This window comes from Dendrobium catenatum, unplaced genomic scaffold (assembly GCF_001605985.2).
Source record: "Dendrobium catenatum unplaced genomic scaffold, ASM160598v2 fragScaff_scaffold_353, whole genome shotgun sequence".
Lineage (NCBI taxonomy): Eukaryota > Viridiplantae > Streptophyta > Magnoliopsida > Asparagales > Orchidaceae > Dendrobium > Dendrobium catenatum.
Genome location: NW_021318815.1, coordinates 352,861 through 375,294, shown reverse-complemented (window position 1 = coordinate 375,294; position 22,434 = coordinate 352,861). Strand labels below are relative to the sequence as shown.

The 22,434-nt window shown below is 37.7% G+C and overlaps 1 protein-coding gene across 1 annotated transcript; it reads left to right on the top strand.

Annotated features, from left to right (window-relative positions):
• Positions 1–468: 468 nt before the first annotated feature.
• On the top strand, positions 469–20,128 carry LOC110100481 (glucomannan 4-beta-mannosyltransferase 9-like). Its single transcript, XM_020828005.2, has 9 exons — positions 469–975; positions 1,047–1,145; positions 2,365–2,617; positions 17,327–17,437; positions 17,581–17,717; positions 17,953–18,065; positions 18,154–18,351; positions 18,790–18,987; positions 19,966–20,128. Exons 1-9 carry the CDS (start codon positions 661–663, stop codon positions 20,126–20,128), a joined length of 1,587 nt encoding a protein of 528 aa, XP_020683664.2. The 5' UTR covers positions 469–660.
• Positions 20,129–22,434: the final 2,306 nt, after the last annotated feature.

Below are 22,434 nucleotides of genomic sequence, written 5' to 3'. Positions count from 1 at the left end.
GCCGCCCGCGCTGCCGCGGTGCCGCCGTCGCCTTTGCCGCTCGCTGCCGAGTTCCATGCCGCGCGGGTCGGGTCCGGGTTCGGATTTTCGACCCGTTTCTCTACCCGGGTCGGGTTAGGGTCGACCCGTTTTCCACCCGGATCAGTTCGGGTTCGACCCGAACCCGACCTGTGACCCGAAATTGACACCCCTACTCAAAGGAATCCTAAATTTAAATAATTAAATGAGGAAATAGGCGGGAAGAAAAAGACATTCTGTTTTCCATTTTTGGGAGGTGCATTGTATTTGACTATTTTCCTCCTCAGTCCTCGACCGCCGTTTGTTTATACCATTTGCCATTTATGACCATCTTATTCGGACTCAGTTGGGTATTGGGGGCTCAGGGGAGGGGAAGCCTTCCGCTCTCGTGCTTTCGGCTTACCGGCGTTACGACTGTTTTGTTAATCATAGAGGTTGGGCCATCACAGAGCTTCGTCGGCAAGAAGAGGGGAAGATTTCAGGGAAGAAATTCATTCTTCCATTAATTTAAGGATAATCTCCCCACGTTTCTCTATCTATCAATCAACAAAGATTTGGGTGGATGAGCGGCCGACTATCCGACTATCCCCTCCGCTTTATTGCCTCGCGTAATTTCCCAACAAAAAGAAATCTCCGTTCGAAATGGAGATGGTGTCATCGGAGTTATTCCAAGGGGCGAGCAATGACATCGCCGGACAGATTGGGTTAATGTGGGATCAGGTGAAGGCGCCGGTGATCTTACCATTGCTGCGCGTGGCAGTGTTCCTGTGCCTGGTGATGTCGTTGATGCTCTTCGTGGAGAAAATTTACATGACCGTCGTCATCGTTGTCCTCAAGCTCTTCGGAAAGCGCCCTGAGAAGCTATACAAATGGGAGCCCCTCCGTGATGATCTCGAGCTGGGCAGCTCGGCTTTCCCCATGGTTCTCGTTCAAATCCCCATGTACAATGAAAAAGAGGTTCTCATCTCTCTCTCTCTCTCTCTCTCTCTCTCTCTCTAGAGTCTTTACCTTTTGGGGGGTGGTTACAGGTTTACAAGCTCTCAATCGGAGCTGCATGCGGGCTTTCATGGCCGTCCGATCGAATCATCATTCAAGTGCTCGACGATTCTACAGACTCAGTCATCAAGGTCAATTCTTTGTATTTTCATATTTTTTTCATCTTCCTCTTCTCCCTTTTAAATTGTGTGTTTAAAATTTTCATACTCCCTCTGTTTTAATCTGATTCTTCCTGCGTTTTGATTGGTTTTAGCGTGAATGCTACTTTGCCTGTTTCCTTGCCTGCATTTTTTTTGGATTTACATAAATGGCACTCAAAATTATCAGACATACATATTTAATACATAAATTTTATTATTATTTATAAAATATATCAATCCATTAACGAAATCCAGAACAACGAAGATGAAATCGTGGTGAGTTGCAACACAAGCTTACCGGATGATCGAGAGACAAAGAATTTGCGACGGAATTTCGATGGAAACAGCATCGGAGGAACTTGCAAGAGATCGATATTTGATTTTATGTAAAATAAGGCCAAAATGACGGACAGCGAATATTAAAGCTTTGTTTATTACAGTATTCTTACTCTTTTATAAAGCAACTTTTTAGTACAAATTACTTGGCAAAAAAAATTTTATAACACGGCTCATCTTGGTCTGTTGGTTGAGAGCTTATGCCTTCAACTAAGAGGTCTTGGGTTCGAGTCTTTGTGTATGCGTTGTGTGTGAGTTTTCCTTAAATGGCCTAAATGTCCCAAAAAAAAAAATTATACGAGAAACTTATTTTAGAAAGTATTAAAAAAGTTATATCAAATGAAACCTAAGTAATGGGCGACACCCACTTATGCTTAATTTGGTTGGTGGGTGAGTGCGGTTGACCCGTGCTCAAATCTACTTAAACGGCAACGTCTCTTAAGTGGGGCCCAATCAAGTGGGGGCTAAGAGGTTTTTGGGGTGAGTGCCTCTTCTAGGTCACTGAGAGATTAGTTATGCTGTCAAGTGCCTCCTGCAATCGTATTGGGCATTGGGAACTGAACCTGTGACTAATTTTAAGTGATTATCAACATATTTCAACACCTTAAAATATTTTTTTTTTCATTTTTTTCATATCGAAATTTTGAAGCACAAAAAAACAAATACAACATCTCACGGATGCAGCCGACCAAACATCTCCTAATCATTTTTTGATATATTTTGTGAGAGCATAAGATAAATTATCAAAATATAAAAGCAGTTAATCTAAAATATAAAATATTTATATAGCAATTATACAAAAAACACAAATTCAAAAAAAAATTCATGTGTTTGATCAAATGTTTTGCTTGCATGTTGACGGTGGAGATTGCAGGATCTGGTGGAGATCGAATGCCAGCGGTGGGCGAGCAAGGGGATCAACATTAGGTACGAGATACGAGACAACCGAAATGGTTACAAGGCTGGTGCGCTCAGGGAGGGCATGAAGCACAGCTATGTGAAGAACTGTGACTTTGTCGCCATCTTTGACGCCGATTTCCAGCCTGAGTCCGACTTCCTCCTCCGCACACTTCCATTTCTCATCCACAACCCCGAAGTCGGCCTTGTCCAGGCTCGCTGGAAATTCGGTTAGTCCTTTCTTGGTCGACTAGTATCTCAACTTCATTTTCAAGTTTTTATAAATCTAAATAAACCAAATAAAACATATTAGTATAATATATATAATTAAAAGTCAAATTTTTATTTTATATCACCTAGTTGTTGTTCGAATAATTTTGGTAGAATCACATCTCTTTTTTATTATTTTACAAAAAGATGATTCATTAATTTATAACAAAGTGTCAAATTGAATTAGAACAAATCAATGAAAACCCTTTATTAGAACAGAAGAATAAATCTTTACATGAATAAATCTGACGTGTCATTTCTTCTTTAGTCACTACTTGTATTCACTTATGTACCTGTCTATATATACTAGCTATGTACTGTTCTACGGTAATGAAAACTTTATTTTCCTCATCTTCTTTTGATCTCGTGTGCACGTTCTTGTGTTTCTTCATGGTATCAGAACTAATATATATAGACAGGTACATAAGTGAATACAAGTAGTGACTAAAGAAGAAATGACACGTCAGATTTATTTATGTAAAGGTTTGTTCTTCAGTTCTAATACCCTTTAAGACCAAAGTAAATCAAAATGGGCCAAATCAAAATAATTAAAAATATTAATTTCATAAAATTTCTGTTCATAAATTAAAAACCAATCTACAATCAAATAGAGCCTTTCAATTTGTTCATTTTGGTGTCTCATGGTGGTGGTTTATTTTAAATTTTAAATTTTGCTTATTAATTTGTATTGGTTTTGTTTTTAAAGTTGGTCTGCTTAAAACCTAATTAAATAGCGTGCACATGTTTGTGTTTGTCAACTTCGCCTTACAGTAATGTCACCTATTAATATCTCGATGGTGAATTCTTTTCTTGAATTAATCGCCACATAGTCGGCCAACAATTATAGAAAGTGTAGAAGCAGAGCTCAAGAGACAGAGAAGACGTAGAGGGAAAATTATATTATATTATCTGTCTTACATACAAGGGCAGCTTCCTATATATAGACAAACAGATACAGTAGAAGCTGCTGGAAAGAGAACCTAATAAAGACATATTACAAACATACCAAAATGTTATACATTATTTATATATCTATTCTAATACTCCCCGTCAAATTGATGGGTCCATCATGACCGTCAATTTGCCTCTAAGAGTAGTAAAACGCGGAGTAGAGAGGGATTTTGTGAAGATATCTGCGACTTGATCAATCGTGCTAATGGGATGAAGTCGGATATTGTTGAGCTGAATATGATCCCTTACGAACTTTTGATCGATTTCAACATGTTTCGTGCGCGAGTGAAACACGGGGTTGTTGGCAAGAGCAATAGCGGACATATTGTCGCAGTAGAGATCCGTCGGGTAACTTTGCGAGATGCCAAACTCGGTAAGCAATCGGCGAAGCCAGACGATATCTGTTGTGAGATCGGCGAGAGCTCTGTACTCAGACTCAGTAGAAGAGTGAGATACCGTTCTTTGCTTCTTGACGGTCCATGAGATGAGCGAATCGCCTAAGAATGAACAGTAGCCGGATGTGGACTTTCTTGTTAGTAGATCGCCTGCCCAGTCGGCATCTGAAAAAGATTTGAGAATTAAATTAGTTTTCGTTATTGGTAGACCATAATGTAACGTACCTCAAATGTATCTGAGCAAGCATTTTAGTAGATAAAAATGCATTGGAAGCGGATCATGCATATGCTGCGAAAGAAGGTTGACGCTGTACGAAATGTCCGGACGGGTAAGAGTCAAATATTGAAGTGATCCGGTGATGCTCCTGTACCGAGCTGGGTTATTCAGAACCGGATCGGGAGAGACTTCCGTTGGCACTTTGGTGCACGTCGGATTCGCCAGAGCGTTGCATTGCTTCATTTCAGATTGAAGTAGAATGCCATATGCATATTTTGCCTGAGATAAGAAATAAGAGTTGTTAGATTTATGAATCTTGATACCCAAAAAATCATGAACATCGCCAAGATGTTTCATAGAAAATTCAGAGTTTAGTTTAGAGAGAATGAATTTAATTTGATTTGAGTCATTTCCCGTTATGAGAATATCATCCACGTAGACAAAAAGAAATATTTGAATGTGATCTTTTCGGTATATCAGAAGCGAGGGATCGGCGGTACTGTGGACGAAGCCGAGCAGTACTAAGAACGACGTGAATGTGTTGTACCATTGACGTGGTGCCTGCTTTAGTCCGTAGATGGCTTTGTTTAATTTGCAAACATGATGCAAACGAGAATGATCCTCAAAACCTTTTGGTTGCGCCATGTAGACCGTTTCAGCTAGAGTGCCGTGCAAGAACGCATTCGCGACGTCAAGTTGTTGAACCGACCAGTTTTTGTACAAGACAATGGTTAGCAAGATTCTGATCGTTGGTAACTTGACAACCGGACTAAATGTCTCTACATAGTCGATGCCAAACTCCTGATGGTTTCCTTGAGCGACTAAACGTGCTTTGTATTTTGCAACCGAACCATCAGTGTGATATTTTGTTTTATACGTCCATTTAGAACCGAGTATAGAGGCATTCGCAGGTGGAGCAATTAAGGTCCAGGTGCCTTGTTTCTGAAGAGCCAATATTTCTTCAGCCATTGCATGGCGCCAATGCTTGTTCTTGGAGGCTTCAAGGTATGTGGTGGGATCGGCTTGTTCCAACACGTTATTAGAGATGTGCAGAAGATTCATCCGTTTGGTTGGTTTTAAAGAACCAATTTTACTTCTGGTAGTCATAATATGTTGAGAGACAGGACGAGTAGCAGGAGGGTTAGCTCCCGGAGACGGAGCATATTGTTGAGGAATGATGTTGTTCTGCGAGTCAGTATGGTGTGGGCGAGAGACATCTTCCACGGAAGGACTAGTATTCATACCCTGTTCAGCTGTATGAGACACACTAATAGAATGTGGCATTAAGAACTGCGGACAGATATCCGGCTGTTTACTAGAAATGTTAACAGAAGACATGGCAAAAGGAAACATGTGTTCGTAAAAAATAACATGACGAGATACCGTTATTTTATTTGTTTGAGTGTTGAGACACTTGTAACCTTTGTAGACGTCGGAATACCCCAAAAAAACGCACGGTATAGCAGTTGGCGTGAGTTTGTAGCGATGCTGAGGTGGGGAAAAAGGATAGCACTTGCATCCAAAAATTTTAAGCTCCTCATACATCGGTTTCCTGTTATACATAAGTTCCAGAGGAGTATGATTATGAGTTGTGAAGGAAGGTAACCTATTTATGAGGTAGACGGCTGTGGTGACAGCCTCCGGCCAGTAGATGTGAGGCATAGAGGCCGTGAGGAGGAGGGCACGAGTAGTTTCTATAATGCGGGGATGCTTTCTCTCCGCTAGACCATTTTGTTCCGGTGTGTAGGGGCACAAAATTTGGTGCGAAATGCCGTGATTGAGAAGAAAATTTTGGAACGACGAATTTACAAATTCTATTCCGCCATCGGTTCAAAGCATTTTTATACGACGCGCGGTATAGTTTTCAATCTGAGTTTTAAAATTTACAAAAGTAGTAAACACATCAGATTTAAATCTAAGCGGGTATATCCAAGTATAACGGGTATAGTCATCAACAAAAATCACATAAAACCGAAATCCTTGATTTGAGGTGATCGGGGCCGGACCCCAGACGTCGCTGTGAATAAGATCAAGCGGGTGTAGCTGCCTATTAAGAGAATGTTGAAAAACCAATTTATGGCATTTAGCAGCCGTGCATGATTCACAAGCATTTTGAGTTTTATTTATTTTGAGCATTGGATTACAATTTGAAATAAAATTGAAAACACGGTTATGAGGATGTCCCAAGCGTTGATGCCAAACTTTAGCTACATCTTGTTGCGTCGTTAGAGCAGTATGCTTCCGAGATTGCTGGACCATTGGGACCTCATATAGACCATCTTTAGCCGGTCCTTGAAGAAGTGTTTCCTGCGTCGCTAAATCCTTCAATGTAAAACCAAAAGGGTCAAAAGTAATGGAAATAAAATTATCTTTAGTAAGTTGTGAGATGGAAAGAAAGTTGTATTTAAGAGTAGGAGTGTGAAGAATTTGAGATAGTTTTAGCTTACGAGATGGGGTCGGGAGAATTCCCGCCCCAGCGTGAGCAATGCCAACCGAATATCCATCCCCTATGGTGACGTTATCTGAACCACAGTAAGGCTTGGACAAAGAAAGATTGTCCAGCGAGTTAGTGAGATGCGTGGAGGCACCGGAGTCCAAAAACCAAGCAGCTTCAGTCGAATCTTACGACGCCATCAGAGCGGTGTTTGTATTCTTGACCGTAGGTGTATAGTTCAAATCAAGACGATGCCAACACGTTTGAGCCGTGTGACCTTTCTTGGAGCAAATTTGACAACAAATTGCTGCATTAGGATTATTTCTGGGTATATTGGTAACACCGTAGTTATTCTTGCCTCTGGGACGTCGACCGCGGCCTCGATTTGTGAACAGAGCCACGCTTAGATCAGAGGGCGCAGAAAACTTTGTTGCATCAGAGGCGAGGTTAATTTCCTCGCTCATAAGAAGAGGATAAATCTGATCCAGCGTAAGAGGAAGAGGAGACGTCCGAATGGCAGATTTGAACGATTGATATGGTTGAGGAAGCCCATTCAAGATGTAATGAATAACGTCTTCAGCATCAAGGGAAGAACCCGCTGAAGCAATTTGATCGACAAGCTTTTTGATCTCCGACAAATACTCGGTTATAGACTGATTCTTGAGTGATACATTGTGTAAGGCATTTTTGAGTTGCATCACTTTTGACCGGTTAGTGGCTTGAAATCGAGTTTCAAGCGCCGTCCAGAGCTTGGCTGTCGAGTCCAGCGAGATGACGTAAGGAAGAATAGAAGACGAAATCGTTGAGCAGATGGAGGCCGATAGATTTTGGTCAGTAAGCGACCACTGCAAGAAGCCGGATTTGTGGATGACGAGCCATCGGAATTTGTCAAGAATTGCTCCGGAGGAGAAATTTTGGGATCAAGAAACGTAGCAAACCCATTAGCCCGGAGAGTTTTCAAGATCTGGGATTTCCAGATCAGAAAGTTGTCGAGAGCAAGCGGCGTGGGAACAAGATTACGAAGATTCGAGACGACAAACTTAAGTGTCGTCGAAATCGTTGGGTCGTCAATGGACGATCCGGAGTTGTGATCTTGCGACCGAGTGGACGTAGCAGACTCGGCCATGGCTAGGATCGACAACCATATCCTGATACCATGTAGAAGCAGAGCTCAAGAGACAGAGAAGACGTAGAGGGAAAATTATATTATATTATCTGTCTTACATATAAGGGCAGCTTCCTATATATAGACAAACAGATACAGTAGAAGCTGCTGGAAAGAGAACCTAATAAAGACATATTACAAACATACCAAAATGTTATACATTATTTATATATCTATTCTAATAGAAAGGAGTCTCGCCATTGCTCAAAGGTTTCTCTCCTACATCACAGAGCTGTTCTTTTATATTTCGTTCATTTCCTTTATTATTTTTTTGAAAAACTTCTTAGTTCTTTGCCAATTCTAAACTTAACACCTCCTACAATACATAATGGAGTTTTTGTCCATTATCATGGTGAGGGCTCCATTCTTATGTTTGCAAGTTTTGCATTTGTAATTCAGTCTCCAATATTTTTATTTGGCTATTGCAGTTAGTATAGATGGCAGGGATAATCCACTGGAATTGTGAAAACAAAGCAATAAAAGGAATGCAAGGACGGTTGTGGGAGCACTCATGATGCATAACTCTAAGCTAAATAAATAAAGGAAACATTTAAAACATAGTGACAGTTTTACCAGACACCTAAGTTTAATTGCTTATGATGATGCTGATTGGAAATGGATGACCAATAATTTTTGGGGGAATTGAGGCATCTTGTAGGTAGCATCCAGAAAGCTTTATGTCTTTTAAGGGGACTCAACTTGTAATAACTCAAATGTTCAAAATGAGCTTATTTGAAAAATATGAAAATTTTGGGTCGGGCGCTGCGGTGCAGTGCTTGTGGGCGTCGTGACTCAAGGGAGTCGAAATTCGGTGCAATTGCCCCGATGCTCTCCCCTCCCCACTATTTCATTTCTTGTTGGAGAAAGAGCCGAGGAAGGGAAGAAGGGAACGAAGAGAGAAAGCTCTTCAACGCTTTTTTCGACCGTCACTTATGTTATAAAAAGTGTTCTGATCGTTGTAAGTGAATATACCCTTACTCTTGTTTTTTATGATTTTGATTTATGAAGTTTTAATTATTTTAAAATTAATAAAAATGTATTTTCTATTGATTTATTGAGTTTTCATTGTACAACTTTTTTTATATGAAAGATATGATCTTCATAAGCATTTTGGCTGTAATATTATTGAATTTCACTAGATAAATTGGAAGATATGATTTTTGAAGTTAATATATAGTATTCAAATTTTATAGATTATTGTATTTGTATATGATATTGACTTATATTGCATAAAAAATGACATGACTAACATGAGATAACTATGACATTTGCTTGTAAGCAAGAAAGGCTGATTGTTAATACTATAATTAATATAGGTTAATATAATACCCTATATAGGAGGACGGACCATCATACTTTCGTTAAAATAAAATATTGACAGTGTGATATTGTTTGTAGCTTATAATTGATTGACTGAATTACTCTGATAGATAGAGAGTGATAACTCTTAATTGATTATTGAAAGCCAACTATTAAAATAATTAATTAATAGGAATAATGGAAATATATGATTGGCAAATAATGATAGATTGACATCACATATGAGTAACATATTGAAGAATGAAAATATCATATTAAAATTGGATGTCGTGCCTTGGTACTTACAATCACATTTATGATTGCATTTACATGATAGTATATTATGTTATTTTCATAGATACAACTGATATAGAATTGATTGAACTATCATTTATATTGATATAATATATCATAGCTTACTGACATGAGACATTGATTGATAGTTTTTTTTATCAGTTTTTCCTAGAATTGATAGACCTATTTTACTATTGAGTGATATAGATGTTATATATTTCTTATTGCTTATATTGATAAATTATTAATTGTTAATTGTGTGGATTGGAACTGGAACTGACATATTGATTATTTTGTCTTTCATTGAATACAATAGTAAGTTTTGGTTACTTGCTGGTCGGGTTATGCTTATTACATGATTTTATATAATTTCATGTAAATAGAAGGAGCCTATAACATGAGGCTAGACAATTATGCTAATTTACTTCTATTTTTCAGGTCTTTGGCTTTATATGCATTCTTTTATAGCCTATAGTAGCTATTATATGTGTTCTTTTGGATTTTGGATCTTCAAATAAAATATAAATATTGACTTTAAAAATATAATTTTGATTATTGCTATTTATATTTTTCTAAATGCAATTAGTTAGCTCTAGTTATCAATGATCTGATTGTTAAATAATTGAAAAGATAAAAACATAATAAAGAAGAAAATAAATGACATTTTTTAACTTTAGATCTCGGGGAGAGATAAAGTGGTATTAGAGTAATGATTAGTGGAATAGTTTTATTATAACCAGAGCTATAAAATTGATTGCATTATTCATTGATTAAATACATTTATAAATTTGTTTTATGTTTGAGATTTATTTCTTGATCTAGCAAATGAGCCCAAAAAGAAGATCTGATACCAAAGTCTTTTCAATTACGTTTGAAAACATGGTAAAGTTTGGTGACATAATTGCTAAGATGGCAAGTGATAAATTGACAAAATAGTATGGACAAAGTTATAAAAAAAATAATTGAAAGTGTGAAGAAAAAGACTAGCAAGATTATCAAAGCACCTGCCAAACTACAGTGCATTTGGTGTGGGAGGAGACTAATAGAAAACAATCACCTAAATAAGAACTTGCAGAAATTCAAAGAAAAACAACAAGAAAGAGCAGATTTTGATGAAAAACTGTAGGAAAATCCCAAATACAACACTTGCTATTCACTAATAGTTGAAAAGAAACAATCCGATGTAATGAATCTTCAATTCAAGAGGAAGATTCCACTTCTAATTCCTCTATCAAAGTTGCTGGTAAATCTGCACTAACTGCACGCTCCCCAAGAGCTCTCCTCAACTATGACACAAGGAAAACTGGGTGTATGGTGGCTGATGGGGGTAATTTCAAATGGTATTCCACTGCTCCAATCTTGTCCAATATCTCATAGGGGCCAAAGTACCTCGGGGATAATTTCTCTTTTCTTCTATTGGTCACTGTCCTCTTTCTGTAGGGCTGCAATTTAAGAACACATTCTCCCCCACTTCAAACTGGATGTCTCTCCTATGTGCATCTGTCTGCTTCTTCATATTATGATGTGCCCTCAATAGATGTTTCTTCAACTCCTCCAACACCCCATCCCTTTTCCAGTACAACTCAACAGCTAGTCTCCTAATTGTCTTTTGTATTCCAGAATGGCCTCCAATTGCACTCCCATGGAACTTATGCAGTAGGTGGGGAATATGGATGAAAGTTTGCAGCATCACAAACCTCACTTAATGTAAGAGTTTCTCCCCTCAAGTGAGTACCCATGATGGCTACTCGTATCTTTCATCAAATCCTTCCTAACCTTCCTCAATTCCTCATCATGCATACTCTTTTCTTTGATAACCCCCCAATGTACCATCAATGATATTGAAATTTCCATCTCTTGGAGCCCCCCAACACTTCTTGAAAAAGCATTAGTTGCCTTATTTTCCAAACCTGACATGTACTAGATCTCAAAATCATAGCCAAGCAGTTTAGACAATCACGTATGATGCTCCTCAGTGTCCATCCTTTTTTCTAATAAGTAGTTTAATCTACTCGGATTTGTCCTGACAATGAAATGCCAACCCAGTAGGTAAGAGCTCAACAATCACAGAAATAGGGAACTTATTTGGCACTGTATGTTCCCTTATTCATAGCCCTGTAATCCACAAAAAATCTCTAGCTCCCATCCTTCTCCTTGACCAATAATACTAGGCTAGAGAAAGGACACACACTTGGCCTGATGATCCCCACCTCCAGCAACTCATGGATCAACTTCTCAATCTCATCCTTCTGAATCAGAGGATAGCGGTACGGTCGAACAATAATAGGTGACACCCATTCCTTCAAGGTAATGGCATGCTCCAGCTCTCTGTGTGGAGGTAGGCCCTATGGAGATTAAAAGACCTCACTGAGCTACTGTATGAGCGGCTGAACTGAAGTAGGAATACCTTCCACATCCTCTAGTTTGACCCCTTCCAAGCATTGCAATTCCACCAAAAATCCTCCTCCCACCTCCTGTATGGTCCTACATAGAGACTTGAGAGATACCCCAACCTTGGACAGCCTGGCATTGCCCTAAATCACCATCCTCCTACCTCTTACCACCAGCTCCATCCATAGTGCTCCCCAATTGACCTTGATATCCCCAATGGTCTGTATCCACTTCATCCTCAGGATGACATTAATACTTCCCAACTCCAATGGGAGAAAGTCCTCCCTCACCTAGATCCCCTGAATAGTCAACACTATTCCCCTTTATACTCCTTTAGCCATCTCCACCTTTTATGTACCCATCATCACCCCATAGCCCCCAGTATCCACTAATTTCACCCCTAACAAATTCATAGTCTGATTAGAGATGAAATTGTGTGTTGTCCCACTGTCAATCAGCACCACCACCTCTTGGTCAGCTATTTCTCCTTTCACTTTCATGGTGTGATTCGGGGTGAGTCCCACCACTGAGTTTAGAGAGACTTCCGCCACATCCAAATGCGATTTCTCCTCTTCCTCCACCACTTGCCTCCTCTCTCTTCAATTTCCTCATCATCATAGAAGGTGAGAACCAAAAGTGTTCAGTCTTTACACCTCTGCCCTAACATGTACTTCTCATCACATCTGAAGTACAATCCCCTTGTCCGCTTCTCCTGCAACTCCTTCTCAGTAAGCTTCTTGAAATTTTCCCCAAATCCCTCTCCTCAAGACTTCTCTTTTGGTACTTCAAGCAAACCTCCCGGTGCAGCTCCTTTGGGAGCTAGAAAAGTGATAGTCATCATGTATGATCCCCCTGAGCTACTGCCTCAAGCCCCCCCCTCTCCTCTCCAGATGCTTTTGGTCCTCAACCATCCATGGCCTCCCCCAAGTCATGCGTGCGGCCTCATCGCTCTAACAGCTGCTCTGATCTCTTGTTTGAGCCCTATCATGAAGATCCCCTCTAATACGATTCAAAAAATTGATCTAGCCTGCTAGCTAGGTACTCAAACTGATCACGATACTCTGCCATGGTCCCCTCCTGCGTCAGGGTGAAGAACTTCTCATAGAAGTTTCCTCCCCTACTAGTTGAGAAATGTCCTAGTAAGCAATCCTTAAACTCTCTCCAATTCTGGATGGGTCACCTCATGTCTCTCGATTGATACCAGACCAACCCTTTCCCTTCCAAGCACGATCCAGCTGCTGTCAATTTCTCCTCCTCCAGAAGCCCATTGACCGCAAAGTATCCCTCTACCTTTTATATCCACTCGTGTATATCCTCACCCTTAAAGATGGGCATCTTCAACTTCCTTACCCTTGGGTTACCCCCGCTTCCCTTGAATCCTATGTAGCCCCCCATTCCTCAAAGAGGAGGTGCTCCTCAATTGTCACGCTCTTCCCTTCGGCTCTTATACCCAAAACTTTCTTCAAAATCCATCTCCTCCTTTCAAAATCAGCACCCCGGCAATCGTAATTCTCCCTTACCCTTGCAAAATCAGCAACTCTTCGTTCGTAACCCATGCTTCTCTCCTCCCTAGAACACAGGCTCTAGCGGGGGCATCCCTTCTTCTCCCTCCAAAATTTCTACTTCTAAATTTTTCCTTCGCCTAAACGGATTAGGGTTTCCACCTCTCCCTTGGCCGCCGTTAATTTCCTTCGCTTCCAATGTCATCGGATTTGGTTTGGCTTGAAGCAATTTCTTCAACATGTTTTCCACTACGGTGAACTTTCCTTCCTTCCTTTCATTGACGGATGCGATTTGGTTTTGAAATATTTCTCCTAATTTATTGAGCTTTATCATATAACTTTAGTATATGATAGATATGATCTTCACAAGTATTTTGACTGTAACATTATTAAATTTCATTGAGTAAATGAAAAGCTATACTTTTTTTTTTAAGTAAATGCATAATATTTGAATTTATAATTTTTTTTATTTCATATATTATTTCATTTCATACATGATATTAATTTATATTGCATTGAAAAAATGACAACTAATATGAGAAATATGGTATTTACATGTAAGTAAGGAAGATTGGTTGTTAACACTATAATTAATATAAATTGGCTCTTAAAATATAATACCCTATATAGGAGGGTGGGCTAATTAACTAGATTTCCTTAAAATAAAATGTTGGTAGCAAGATCTTGGTTGTAGCCTATAATCGATTGATCGAATTATAAAGACGGATAAAGAGTGACGACTCTTCATTGATTATTGAAATTCACCTGTTAAAATAAATAATTAATAAGAATAATGGACATATATGATTTATAGATAATGATTTATTGATATGACAGATGAGTAACAGATGAAATATCGTGCATTGCTTGTCGCTTCATGCAGGTGGATTGTAGTGCACGACAATCTACCTATATGAAATGGGCAAATGACTGTAGTGTTATGCAACGCCATCGGATATGCGACCCATACACAAGCAGACAAAAGGCGTGTACGAGCTTCTAAATAGAACGTTGCATTCAAATGAGAGTTTCCCACACAATTGAGTAGCGTTAAATATGTTCAAAATTCCATTGCACATGTACTGTAATATGTACACACATAGGTACATTAAAGGGGCATATATAATCATGAAACCAGCATGTTATGGGTACACACGTGACGTCTAGAGATGTTACGCGGGTCAATAAATGAACCTAAGTTCGTGCCCGTTCCTTCTACGTGGATAGATAGGAGTTAACACGACTCAAACTATCAAACAAATATACGGTCAGGGTGTCGATCATAATATTTGTTTTATATGTTTATATAAAGCCTTCAAGGTTTATGATAAAAAAAATTCATTAACAAAGGCATAAAGCCCATGAAACATGATCCTCTATCGACTCGATAGAGTCGACAATGTTCAATCTACAAATGAAAATGACCCAAAACACCTTGATGTTGGCCGTGTTGAATGTTTATCTCAACCGACGGGATTCACAAATACTTTCAAATGCCTCCCACATGTCCAAATGCCCATAAAATTCAAATTCTGAAATCCCAAAAATCCAAAGACATTTAAAATTGAAATCAACCATTCAACAACTTAAAACAAAATCTATCTACCATCCGCAATAGGTTGCATAAGTGGACAAGTTGAAAATAACCTCAACTCATAAAGAGCTAATGTCCAACTGAGAATATCACTAGGATTCATTATCAAACAGTCTCATGTTAATAAGGACGTGGTACGTGCCCTCTAACCGACGATTTTTCTACTAAAAGGCATCACAGGATAAACAGTTATGACCCTGGGCTCTCTGAACCGAGTGATTTTGCCGCCAAATGACACCGCTAAATTACGGTTATGGCCAGAGCCAATACGTTCCTTAGTGGCATCAAATCCTTAATATATGAATCAATAAGATATAATCGATAGGACATAAAGATCTCTGTTAGCTAAGGTGGATTCAAATTTATCCCCTTAGACAAATATTCACCCAAGATTTACAATGTCTCCTTGGACGAAGCAACCCATGGTTGCCGACAAGGATCCTTCTGTCAGGTTGGGTTGACTACCTTCTCTGACTAAGTAGACCAGGGACCATGATGGCCCGGGACGACAGAACCATGAGATCTTGATCGGGTCCATCATCCATTCTTCCACCATCATCTTTAAGTGCAAGATGATGCAATTTCAAAATTTAAATATCAAATTCTTTAAATTCTAAAAGCTTATGCTGTTACTATATGCCATATAAAATGTATATCTACGTATCTGATTGACGACTAACCTTAATCGAAAGTTTTCTCTTGTTAGCAGGAGGGGTAATTAACTATAGGGGTTGTGCCTATAGAAAACCAGAACTCAAATCATAAAGTCCTCGCAAAATGAGGGTGAAATCTCTGGACAGTGTCTTATCTACAAACCCATATGCCTTCCCAAAATTTACCCCGGAACTAAATTCGTTAAAACTCCTCGAAAAAACAACGGGGGAGGTTGGGGCCGAATTTTCCTAGTCCACAATTGCCAAGATGGGTTAAATGTAAAAAACAAAATGGTTTATGTTTTGAAATATCAGATGAATCCAAATCATTAGAACTATCTCGAGGATTGAATTGGCCTCGAATGGGCTGTAGAATATGATAAAAAACATTTTTTTGAGTTGATTCCCATATATTTTATGTAATTTCTTATTTGGGTTTGTTTAAATGTTTTCTCCCAGGCATGTAAAATACTTTGAACATCAAATAGTGAAATGTGTTTCTTATTTTTCTCTCTCTTATCAGTATTCTTGTAAAATGTGTGTATTTTGAGTGCTTCACAATTGTGGATGATTAATTCTAAGTGAAACTTTTCGCGCAAGCGTGAAGCCTGAGTCTTCCATTTTGTGTAGTTTTTATCCTCATTTATCTATTAAACTGTCTAGTTGCTGGTTTTGCAAGATTGTCTGAAATTTTGTGAATGTATATGCTAGAATTTCTGTTTGAAGCATGAAGTTGATTTGTTGCTAATTTTTAATGTTGTTTTTTTTTTGTTGGAATTTTTTTATTGTGGGTCATTGTTAAACTATCTTTTGGAATGAAACAAGTATATTAAAAGCAACACTTTTTTGTTAAAATTATGAGTTTGTAACTAATATATTATAACTTTGTATTTCACCTTGCATCTAAGCCTAAGTTGCATTTGAAATCTAAAATTTTAACCATCTTGCATCATGAGGCATCCCAATTTGATGTAGTTTATACTGGCTAGTTGTATCCTATGATGCACCGACACTTCTCCTCAAAGAGGCGTGCAGTGTCCGACACCGTATCCGACACGACACTCATCCGACACTCCTCCGACCCGTGTCGGACACGCCGAAAACGTGTCCGATTAAGCAAATATTAAATACAAATTGGACACGCGTGTCCGACACACGTATCTTAAATATTTTATGATTTTTTTTTTAAAATATAATTTCTTGTCTTTTGCTGGATTTAAATTAAATTTCTTATTTCCTATCCACAACACCAAATCAATGTCTGCACTTAATACCCATTCATCGAATATCTCATTTTCATTTCTCTTTGGCAATGAAGGTATTTTCATCTCCTCTCTTGGTGACTGATAAACTACATCGATGTCTGATTCTCGACATTTTAATACTAATCATTTTAAGTTAAATGATTTATTATTTCTAAATTATTTTTAAAATTATACTTATTTAATTTTGATACACTATTTTTAAAATATAAAAACTATAATACCGTGTCCAACCCGTGTCCTATATTTTCAATAATTGACGTGTCCCGTGTCCGTGTCGTGTCGTATCTGTGTCGCCGTGTCCGTGTCTGTGCATCATAGGTTGTATCTATTCGTTGATTGTGCCACATGCAGGCTCCACTTACGTGTTTTTGGTGCATTAGTTCGCACCACCTACATGATTTCATGTCACATGGGGATGCAATATCTCACATGAAGGGATAAATGCATTTTTTCTCCTAAAAATTCAGAAAACAGTTTTAACTTCTCTGATATTGGACTTGACTATACAGTGAATGCGAATGAGTGCTTGATGACGAGGATGCAGGAGATGTCCCTAGATTATCATTTTACGGTAGAACAGGAAGTTGGTTCCTCCATGTATGCTTTCTTTGGCTTCAATGGTAAGCATTTCTGCCATACAAAAATATATAGTTAAACAATTCTATTTAGTTAGGAGTACTACTTGATCTAGTTTTGTTCCTTGATTTCGTGTAACACTTTCATATGTGAAATGCAAATGTTGACTCAATTTGATTTTGGATAGGAACTGCTGGTGTTTGGCGTATATCAGCTCTTAATGAAGCAGGAGGCTGGAAAGACCGAACTATAGTTGAGGATATGGATTTGGCTGTTAGAGCAAGCTTCAAAGGATGGAAATTTGTATATCTCTCAAATCTTAAGGTAATATATGATAAAATCAAACAAATTTGTATTGCATCAATATTGAAGTAAATCTAATGGTTTTGAGATTGATTTTCTGATATGAAATTTAATGAGGATATATTGAGTTAATTTTTTTTTCCATATTGCATTTTACATGGTGTATTGGTGCACACTTTTGTTATCCAAATAGTGCTTATTTATTTATTCCAAATAACTAAGCAAATCATTCATGGCGCGTGCATCCTAAATACAGGTAAAAAATGAATTGCCATGTACTTTCAAGGCATACCGTTATCAACAACATAGGTGGTCTTGTGGGCCTGCAAATCTGTTTAGGAAAATGTTCATGGAGATCATAAAAACAAGGTCAATTAAAGAAGAATAAGCACAACCTTTACAAAATTTCATTAGTTTTCTTTGATAATTTGACCAGCTTTTCCTTCATGCTCTGCAGAGAGACTCTATTAAAGAAAGTGCATGTGATCTACAGTTTCTTCTTTGTGCGGAAGATTGTTGCACACATAGTAACTTTTATATTCTATTGTGTGGTGATTCCTTCAACAGTCTTTTTACCTGAAGTTCATATCCCAAAATGGGGTTCTATCTATATCCCCTCCATCATCACCATTCTTAATGCAGTTGGAACTCCAAGGTATGAGATGAATTACCATGGAAATTGTGTGAGCCACTTTCCTTTAATGTGTTTCTTTGATTTCCTTTGGTAATGTTGTGATGCTTTGAACATGTGTTATGATATTTTGAACAAAATAAAATCAGCGCTTCTCTCGCATATATAACATAAATCAAATTATAATGTCAGGCTTCATTTGGGATGGCTTTCTTGTTACTTCTTAAAGCAGTTTTTTGTTCAATAATTAAAATTTTTGTACTAGAAAGCTACTTTAAGAAGCAATAAGAAAGACATCCCAAACGAAGCCTCCATTTTTGAAAAGCTGAGCACTTGAAAACGCTTTGGTTGTCCAGTGATAGGATGTTGCTCTAATTGTTCAAAAAATAATAAAAATTAGTTTGTAAATTGAAGGATTATTCCCAGCAATCTTGATAGAAGTTTTATTTCTATACTGCACAGGTCTCTCCATTTGCTGGTATTTTGGATCCTTTTTGAGAATGTTATGTCCTTGCATAGAGCAAAGGCTACCCTTATTGGTCTCCTAGAGGGACGTAGAGTTAACGAATGGATAGTTACTGAGAAGCAAGGAGGAGGTGCCTTTAAGATGAGAACAATTTCCAAATCAGATGGAAAACAACGTTTCGTAATGGGCGATAGGTACTTTTCTTCATACCTTAAAAAATCTAAAATAAATTTGATATTCCCTTTTTGGTTGCTTGATCTTCCATGAAATAAAATATTACATCATTTGCATTTGAAACCATAGGCCCCATTCATGAAAAATTATTGGGAGATTTACATACATACCACCATATACTATTCTATTTATATATTTAACACCTAAAATTTTAATATTGCATACATACCACCCATAGTTCATTTTCATACCAAATATGAAGGGTAGAAATGAAATATATGAGTGGTAGGAAGGAAATATGAGTGGTATATTTGATATTAAAATAATATAGGATGATATGTATGTAATATTAAAGTTTTGAGTGTTAGATATGCAAATAAGATGGTATAAAGTGGTATGTATGTAAATTTCAGGTGCAAACTATATATCGCCATTTCGTTTGAAACAGTGTTCTATGAAACAATTTTTTAGGACGAAAATGTCAAATTAAAAAAAAAAATTGTACTAAAAAACTGCTTCATAAAATTCTCTCAAACGAAGCCTACAACTTTTCGTGCAGAATATCAAAGTACATAGCTGTTTGCTTGTTGTATACTTTTTTTTTATTTTTGAATGGGGTATCCATCAATTGCCACCTACGAAAGGGCACTTGGCTGGTTGACCTAGAAGAGGCACCCACCCCATAAACCTCTTGGCCCACACTTAATTGGTCCCCACTTAAGAGGCACTACCGCTCAAGGGGAATCGAGCTCGGGTTGGGGGTTTCATACCGTACTCGTCCACCAATCAAGCTAAGCAACTGTGGGTATATATATAAATTTTTTAAATACGCAGTTGTATTAACGTATACTCGACATGTACACAACATCATAAATATAAAGCGAGAAAACTATTATTTATTCATGCTATCCGCATGTAGAATTGCATAAATATTTCACATCTGATGTTGCTTAGTTTTTGCAAGTTCCATTTGAGTATTTTGTCATGTTCACTACCAGGTTGCACGTATTGGAGCTGGGAATGGGCGCCTTCCTCTTCTTCTGTGGCTTTTACGATTTGGCATTTGGGAAGAACTATTACTTTATTTACCTTTTCCTCCAAGCTTCTGCGTTCTTTGTTGTTGGCTTTGGGTATGTAGGCACCTTTGTCACTCGTCCCTAACATGTACATGATTACACAAATGCTAAGGCCTTTGGATCTTAACCAATTTTGCCGTTGTTTATTATCACAATATTTAGGCCTAATTTGATCTGACGGTTTATGTGCTTATTCCTTTTTAAAATTATAAATTTATTTCTTCTTTGTTGTTTGGTTTCTCAAATCACGTTCTCAATAAAACTATTTTTTTCTGATGTTTTAATAAAGCTTTTTATATATGTTTTTTCGTTAGAAAACACCTTTTTTTAAAACGATGTTTTTCTTAAAACTACATTTTACAAAAAAAATCAAATAACCAAACGAAGCTTTAGGCTTCATTTAAGACAGCTTTCTTACTACTTTATATAATAATTTTTTAGTACAAAAATTTCTTGAACAAAAAATTTTATACTAAAAGGCTGGTTCAACAAATCGTACAACTTTTTTTACCCTGAATTTATGGGCGGAAGAAGCTTTAGTTCTCAGGAGGGGCAAGTGGTAAATTTATAAAAAAATAAAAATATCATTTGATCAAGCATAGATTTTATTCAAATATGTGAATTATAATTTTTAAAGATTGAATTTTGAGCTCTTAGAATTCTATTTTCACTATAAAATAAGTCAAATCAAATATTTTAATGTGACAAACTTAATGAGAAAAAAAAAAAACTTTAATTTTAGTCCAAAGTGATCTTAAAAAACCCTTTAAAAGTATACTTAAAAAATTAATTACATTAATTGAGAGATCAATTTATCTTTGAATATTACCTGCTTAGAGCAATACAAAAAATACCTAGTTTTTCCTAGAAAAAACTCGGTATTGCTCGGTATAGCTCGGTATTGCTCGATATAGCTCGGTATAACTCGGTATTGGTCTTCACATGATGATATTCTTCGTTAATACCAAATAATAGCTAAAAATACCGGGCAAAAACCGAGTTTTTTAGAGGTGGGAGAACGTATCTCTATGTCAGGTGGGAGGACGCAATAAAAATTCCTCCAATTGGTGGTATTGTGGATACTTTTTGAGAATTACTTCATAACTTTGCATAGAGAAAAGGCTACCTTTATGCATGCAGAGTTAACGAATGGGTAATTTATCACTAAGAAGCAAGGAGAAGATGCATTTAAGACGAAAACTATTTCAAAATCTCAAGTATTTTCGTATGTCCACTGCCAGGTTGCACATAATTAAGATGGGAACGATATGATCACCTTTCTGTTCTTCTTAACAGAGTTCTTGACTAAAAGAACTCTAATCTACCGATACCAGAAAGAACAGGAAGAGAACAGTGGAGAGAAAATATAATTTCATATATATTACTTTGTTTCATTACACAAGTATATTTATAAGCTGCACAGCATAAGAGCATAAGAGATTGTTATCAAGAAGGGAAAGATCTTGATCAATCCGGTATGGAGGTGACAGGTCAGCAGGTTTTAACGTGCTGGCGTGTATAGGCGCTCTAATAGCCCACCTCAAATTAATCATTATGGGAATGAATGGTTAATTTGGATATGAGCTGACTGAACCTGGTTGCTGAGAGAGATTTTCTGAGAACATCGGCTATCTGATCGGTGGAGTTAACATGACAAATATTGATAGTTCTGTTTTTAATGTGTCCACTAATAAAGTGATAGTCGATTTCTATGTGTTTTGTTCAAGCGTGAAAAACCGGATTGTTGGCGAGAGCAATGGCCGAAGTGTTGTCACAAAGGATGAGTGTCAAAGAGGTTTGTGGTATCTAAAATTCTTCTACGAGGCGACAAAGCTTGAGAATGTCGAAGGTGGCGGATGAAAGAGATATGTACTTGGCGTCGGTGGAGGATTTTGCCACCATAACTTGTTTCTTGGCTGACCACGACACAAGGTTGTGTCTCAGAAATGTATAGAATCCTGTGATAGATTTTTTGTCGTTTGAATCGGCTGCCCAATCCACGTCGGTATATGTTCGGAGTTGGAGATCACCTAATGTGATTGGTAGATCAAAATTTTTAATGTCGTTAATATATCGTAGTTGTCTTTTGAGATCATGATAGTCGCTGTTTCGAGGATGATACATGTGCTGACAAATGAAGTTTGTTTCGAAGGCGATATCTAGCCTAGTGACCGAGAGATACTGAAGCGAGCCTGCTAGCTTGCGAAACGACCGAGGATCGGTGCATGGTTGATCCTCTAAGTTTCCTTTAGACTTTTTCACACCTATGGGTGTTTTGGTTGGTTTACAGTCAGAGAAGCTTGCTATTTGAAGGCGTTCTCTTGCATAGTGTTGTTGATGCATAAAGTAGCATTTTGTTGTTTTGAGAACTTGTATCCCAAGGAAGAGAGA

Excerpts from the sequence above, each read along its gene's own strand:
- LOC110100481 (XM_020828005.2), top strand. The coding sequence starts at position 661 with ATGGAGATGGTGTCATCGGAGTTATTCCAAGGGGCGAGCAATGACATC. Across the intron at positions 2,618-17,326 it reads CCAGGCTCGCTGGAAATTCG|TGAATGCGAATGAGTGCTTG; the intron begins GTTAGTCCTTTC and ends TTGACTATACAG. Across the intron at positions 17,438-17,580 it reads TGCTTTCTTTGGCTTCAATG|GAACTGCTGGTGTTTGGCGT; the intron begins GTAAGCATTTCT and ends GATTTTGGATAG.